Source organism: Castanea sativa, chromosome 11 (genome assembly GCF_040712315.1).
Source record: "Castanea sativa cultivar Marrone di Chiusa Pesio chromosome 11, ASM4071231v1".
NCBI classification, from domain to species: Eukaryota; Viridiplantae; Streptophyta; class Magnoliopsida; order Fagales; family Fagaceae; genus Castanea; species Castanea sativa.
This window is the reverse complement of record NC_134023.1, coordinates 13,391,005-13,398,012: the sequence shown is the minus strand read 5'-3', so window position 1 is coordinate 13,398,012 and position 7,008 is coordinate 13,391,005. Positions and strand designations below refer to the sequence as shown.

Here is a 7,008-nt window from a genome sequence, read left to right as displayed (position 1 = left end):
CATCTGGCCTGACCAAGTCTAGGTCCTCTTCTTCTTTTATAATTATTATTATTTCTTTCTTTTTCCTTCTTTTTGGGACTTTGGGCGTTTATGGTCCTTCTTAACTTCATGAATTGGACATTATTTTATTAAGGCTCATGGTCTTTCCTTACTTTTCCTCAACACAATCCAATGGTTAAATTTTCAAAATGACAAAGTTTAGTTACAAAATTGGTGGTAGATTTAAGCTACAACTTTACTCAATATCTTTTTATTGGATATGAATTTTGAAAAATCCACCATTAAATTACATATTCTTCTTATATCCTCCATACTTGTGAAATTTCTAGAAAATTAAAGATTAATAGCTATATCATCAATAAATTATTTAAATTGCAATTTTTTTTAATTTAAGATAATGCATAAAATATAAGCTTATAAATCTATAAGCTTATATTTTATAAATCTAATTGGATATTATTTAGATAATATAGTAAATAATATCCGGTTAGATTTTCAAAATATACAATAATTTTTATTTTATTGAGTAAGGTTATATAGTCTAAGGTTACAACTAATTTTGTAACTAAATTTTGTCATTTTCAAAATATGTAGTCATAATAATTTTTTAAGTGAGAGTTCTAGTTAAATTTGTCAAAAAATATGTTAGTTCTTTTCCTTTTCTTATTTAATTAACTAAATTTAGTTATAGGGATAATTTTTTTATATTAAATGTAGGTTAACTTATTTGTATGTCAATTGACTGTTGACATGACAACTTTTTCTTGTGTGTGTGTTTTTTTTAAAATTAGGTTAACTATGTGTGTTCTCGTGCACGTGTGGGGTTTTGGTGAATATAACATCATCTTGAGCATTTTCAATAGCATCAAACTGTTTGGTTTTTATATTTTTTTAAAGTTAGATTTTTTTTTTTTCTCATTTTCATAGCTTCATCAAATTTTATTTTCTGTTTTTGTTTTTGGCCATCAAAAAAAAAAAAAAATTGGGAAATAGAATTAGATGCCAGATAGGACATAAAAACGTAAGTTTATTTGCTACTAAAGCAAGGCACACGAAATCTACAGCTACAAAACAATACGAGAGAATCCAAGACATTGAGAGAAAAATGGAGAGGAATAACTGAAGAGTTTTCCTGTTCTCTCTTCTTCTTCTTCTTCTTCTTCTTTTTTTTTTTCTTTTTTTTTTTCAGAAGTTGCACAAATGAGGTTTATGCCTCTTTTTCGTTCAAATTCAAGACATAGAGAAAAAATGGAGAGGACTAACTGGAGAGTTTTCTTGTCATTCTAATGTGTTCAACGTACTGGGATAGAGGAGACCCCCACCTATATATATTGCAATATAGAACAAATTCTATTTGATGTAAGCTGTGGCAATGATACATCCACTGTATTGATAAAAAAAAACAATGGGGGAAGTGATACTTCTCTTAACAAAAGAGAGCAAACTATACCACTGAATTACAAGAGATAGCTTCAAAGTTATTATCAGTTTGTCAATAATAAGAAGAATCAGCTAACCTCTCCACAATCCACATCTTTTATCAACAAATCTCACTAATTACATGTATTTGGGTTCAAGTGATGGATCAATGATAATGACATCAATTGTGGTGTACCATGTCTGTGTTTCAAACCTTACCTCCCTCTCCTCATTATCTACTAATCTCAACAAACAAAAAATTACATTTGTTCAAAAAATCTCATAATCTTTAATTGTAAGTACCCTCTGTTCTTTAATGGGCAAAGTTTAAGCTCAAAGGAACCTTGGTTGCAGACACAGAACTAAGGACAAAAATAATTGTTGGCTGATGCCACTCAGCCATCACAACAAAAAACTTTCAATTCAGAAGCTATCAAATCTACATAAATATTTTTGTAAGTCCTATGCTGCATTATTACCCTGAAAGGGGTAAAGAGGAATCTCCTGATCCAAGTCTATCAGTTGAGACATTGGAACATCGGTAACGTTTATAGGAGATCCTGGTATCACATCTAAATAAGCTTGAATAAAAACACTTGACTTACTTGTGTTAGAGTTTCATGAATTAATCCAACTCTTCATCTTTTCTCAGGACAAATAATTTCAAAGAGCCACCACAACAGTAGCTAGAAAGCACTGATCCTCGTCAGAATCTTAACAACACAAACAAACAATACAAAGATTAAAGATTTCGGAATCATAGGAAGCTTTGGGGTAAAAATCAGTCAAACAAGAAAAATGTGCATTGATCACTTTCTCAGAAATCCAAAACATTAAACAATCCACATAAGTATCAAAAATAGAATCATTTATATAAATTAACATGCTTTAAAGATGTAAAATGACAAAGCACCACCTGGTTTTAAAAGCATCTAAAGTCGTAAACCAAACATAACATGAAAAAAATAAAAACTGTTATCTCTCCCAACTCAATTGGTGGTAACAAAATTGAAAAGAAACCAGAGAACATAAATGCAGCAGTCTGAAAATCAACTATAGTTGGTTGATAACAATGTGACAAATTATTTATAACTTGTCCTCATAGTCAGAAAGAGGGGTCATCTGCTCCTTCAAGCCCTTCCTCTGGCGGATATCCGCTACAAGCTGCGCAGCTGTAGATCCAGCTTCCAGTGGATCAGAGGACACAATGTCCCAATGATCAAACACACACTGGGGGAAAGCCTGCCCTGAGGTTGAAGCTCTCAAGTCTTGAGAGAATCCAAAAGACTCTTTAACAGGTAGGTATGCCTTGATGTTGTAAAGAGGTGTGCCAGGCCTCTGCATTTCCTCAAAAACATGTCCACGTTTCCGGTTAAGAACACTGTAGATACCACCAAGTGCCTGCTCAGGAGCTTGAATCTCCACCATGTACACAGGCTCAAGAAGCCTGGGCTTGGCAGTCAGCTGGGAAGCATAAATAACCCTCCTGGCAGTAGGAATTACCTGACCACCACCTCTGTGGATGGCATCAGCATGAAGCACGACATCACAGACTTCAAAACAGATACCTCTCATGTTTTCTTCAGCCAATGCACCTTCCTTAGAAGCCCACTGAAACCCAGCAACAACAGAATCCTTAATTTCATTGAGGTACTGGACTCCCTTACACATATCAACCACCATATTAGGTCCAGTAGTCTCAGGACCAAAACACCAGATTTTCTTTGCAAGATCCTTATCCCAGCCAAATTCCTCAGCCAAGATTCTGGAACGAACTTTAGGATCATCCCTTGGACCAATACGGCCCTCATCAATGGCCTCTGCAAGCCCCTCTTCCATGGGCCGTGCTTCCATGTACAAACGGTTGTGCTTGTTGGGTGACTTGCTCATCACAACACGGGATGACTTATCCAGGACTGTCTCACGGAAGGACACAATAGGGTCAGACTTTGATATCTCCGCTCCACCCATGAAATCTTCCTGCAAATCCTTCAAACAGATCTCAAGGTGGAGTTCTCCTGCACCTGCAATGATGTGCTCTCCAGACTCTTCAATAGAACATACAACCATAGGATCTGACTTGGCCAAACGTTTCAAACCTTCAACAAGCTTGGGAAGGTCAGATGCGACCTTGCATTGAACAGCCACACGCACAACAGGTGACACAGAAAACTTCATGGCTCGGATTGGGTGTGCATCAACCTCCTTCTCATTTGTCAACGTAGCATTCTTGGTGATAAATTGATCTAATCCAACCAAAGCAACTGTGTTACCACAAGGCACATCCTCCACAGTTTCCTGCTTCTTCCCCATCCAGATAACAGTTCTCTGCACACTTTTAATATAAAGGTCCTTCTTTTCCCCAGGGACAAAGTTTGGACCCATAATTCTAACCTTCAAACCTGTGGAGACCTTGCCAGAGAAGACACGACCAAAAGCAAAGAACCTACCCTTATCTGAGGCAGGAATCATTTTTGATACATAGAGCATGAGTGGCCCATCAGGATCACAGTTCCGGATAGCATTAGCATAAGCATCATCAAGGGGACCCTCATACAAGTTTTCAACACGATACTTTTGGGCTGTGGAAGGGGATGGAAGGTGAAAGATCATCATTTCCAAGAGGGCACTACTTGCTGGCAGCCAGTTCTGCATGACACGCTTCATCAATGGCTTCCCCATCAACTCCTTCTCTTCTGACTTCATGGTAACACCAAGCTTTGCCAGCATAGGCCACAACTTATCCTTCTGATCATTCATACAAGTGTTGATTATCTGCTTGATAGGTTCATAACAGAACTGAACAAAACCACGCTTGCAGGTAGGAGAGCCAGTGTTCTTAGTTGTCCACTTCTTGGTAGCAGGATCAAAGAAGTTCTCGCCCCAGAGTCGTTCCATCATCTTGGACTCATCAACTCCAAACTTGGAGGCATACATCTTGGCAAAATTGGTTAGAGTAAAAGCCCAACCATGCAAACCAGCAGAGAAAGCAACTGTGCCTTTCTCAGGGTATACCTGAACATCACCAAGAAGTGGATCTTCATATGTGGCCATGATGACATTTGCATTCTCAATAACCTTCTGGAATGAGGTGTAAGCCTCCTCTCCATCAACCTGGAGCTCCAGGAAGCACCTATCCATCTTGTTAACTGTCAAAACAGGTCTAATCCTCTCTCCCAGGGCTTGTCGGAGCACAGTTTCTGTTTGAACACAGACACCCTCAATACAATCAACCACAACAAGAGCACCATCAGTAATGCGAAGAGCAGCTGTGACCTCAGATGAGAAGTCAACGTGCCCGGGGGAGTCGATGAGATTGATCAGGTACTCATTTCCATTACGCTCTCCCTTGTAGCTCTTTAGAGACTCATCACTCATCTCGTAATAGAGAGAGATACCCGTAGATTTGATGGTGATTCCACGCTCTGCCTCGTCAGCTCGGGTATCTGTCATGCGGACATCACCAGCAACTTCCTGAGCAATGATACCAGCAGCCGCCACAAGGGAATCGGTAAGAGTTGACTTCCCTGAATTTTGTTTTAAATACATCATCAGAACTTGTGCGAAGAAAACACTCCACATAACATAATAAAAGCATATAAGCCATTCTAAAGAATGCATGGCAATAGTTAAAAGTTACAATGTTACATAACATTACAAGGAGAAAATAGATTAGTTAGAGAAGCAGAAATCAAATCCACATCAATGCAACATTTAGAAATTGAAGTGATCTCTAACTAAATTAGATCTAATAACCCAAAGTACGATAGAAACTATACCATGATCAACATGTGCAATAACAGACATGTTACGAATGTTCTCCTTCAGGTCCATAATCCTGCGGAGCTCATCAGCAGTGAACTTCACCTGCAAGCATCAAGTATATTTCTCCATTCAGATGATACAAAGCGAAGAGAATAAAATTGGCAAGGGAAGTACTGAAGTAACCAAATATAATAAGATACAAATCACGTACCATCTTGGCTAGCCTTTAATGTGACACAAAATGTATTTGCACAGAGAGTTCGTACTCCAAGAATCAAATTAACACCTGCCCACCCAAACAATAACCTTGTCACATTTAAGTACCAAGTACATAAACAAATTTATGGTTAACACAAATTATACTCTTTTTTTCTTTTTCTAATAAGAACACAAAGTGGCAATTCTTGAAAAATTAAGACACAAAAGAGTGGTAATATATATATATATATATGTGTGTGTGTGTGTGTGTGTTATTCATTTATGGGCATATTTAATGTTTAATTTAAGTTTTCAAATTACATAGCAAACAATGACATAGGACATGACATTTTTTTGAAAAATTAAGACACAATAAGATGGGGATATATATATATATACACACACAATAATGCAAGGCGTCTCAACTTCGTAGTTGATTTTGCCCCATCTTGGGATTATATTATAATCTATTCAACATTAATAAGCACAAATAATAACAAAAAAACACACACAAACATTAATAGCAATAAGGTTCACAGTAGGACTACAAATCATAGTCACCAATCAACAATCTAAGCAACAAGTTTCCAAATAATTCTCACAAAAATTATATTGAGCTCAATAATATCATACGCACCCCATAATTTACGAAAGAATAAATAACAACATCAAAATAGGCCAACCCATCATAGAATCACCAATCAACAATCTAAAAAAACAAGCTTCCCACAGCCCCTCACATCAAATATATCGATATCGATAATATTATACACGCACCAAAATTTACGAAAGAATAAATAGCAATATCAAAATAGGCCAACCCATCATAGAATCACAGATCAACAATCTAAGAAAACCAAGCTTCCTATACCCTTTCACAACAACAATTATATATTGATTTCAATAATATTACACACCCCAATATTTTATATACATATATATATATATATATATCAAATAAAAAGAGTAACTTCGGACATATATAATATATTATTATAAAGCACTACATGAGAACACAAACAAAAGAACACTTTTTTTATATGATTCACACACAGAGACACAAATTTATATAATATATAATATGAGAAGAATATTCCAAACAACAACATAAATCATTATAAAACGCTAAAACAAAACGTGGGTTTTATAAATCTGAGGCTAAAAAACAGGACAAACATGCGTATATTTGTTAAGATTCATTACCAAGACAGTTTCGTTTCAGATCTTTAATAAAATAAAATAAAACAACACATGAAGAACAATAAAAAAAATACATACAGAAACTTCTTCTGGCTCTGTTTGGCAGAACACACGAAAAGGAAAAAAGATTTTGAAGAGAGAGTGGAGAAGAGAAAGAAGATGAAAACCTGAGAGAAGGGTTTGTTGTTGCCTCCTCGGAAGTTTGTCTGTGTGAGAGAGAATAATAAAAAAAGCGTTGAGAGTGAGCTATTTATATATGTTGGGTGAGGTAGTAGGACCGCCTAGGGTTTCGTACTGCTGGGCCAATAACATGGGCTTTTTGACTCTCATTTCGCTTTTCTCTGACTTTTGTGGGCCCCATGTAAAAAAAAAAAAAAAACCTAATTTACCTAGGCGGAATAAAAAAAATAAAAAGGAAAATTTTAA

At 36.2% G+C, this 7,008-nt stretch overlaps 1 protein-coding gene across 1 annotated transcript; it reads right to left on the bottom strand.

Annotated features, from left to right (window-relative positions):
• Positions 1–2,243: 2,243 nt before the first annotated feature.
• Positions 2,244–6,807, bottom strand: LOC142614797 (elongation factor 2-like). Its single transcript, XM_075787431.1, has 4 exons — positions 6,750–6,807; positions 5,396–5,470; positions 5,199–5,286; positions 2,244–4,946 (listed from the first exon to the last, which is right to left on the bottom strand). The coding sequence occupies exons 2-4, from the start codon at positions 5,396–5,398 to the stop codon at positions 2,506–2,508; spliced, it is 2,532 nt and encodes an 843-aa protein (XP_075643546.1). The 5' UTR covers positions 5,399–5,470; positions 6,750–6,807; the 3' UTR covers positions 2,244–2,505.
• Positions 6,808–7,008: the final 201 nt, after the last annotated feature.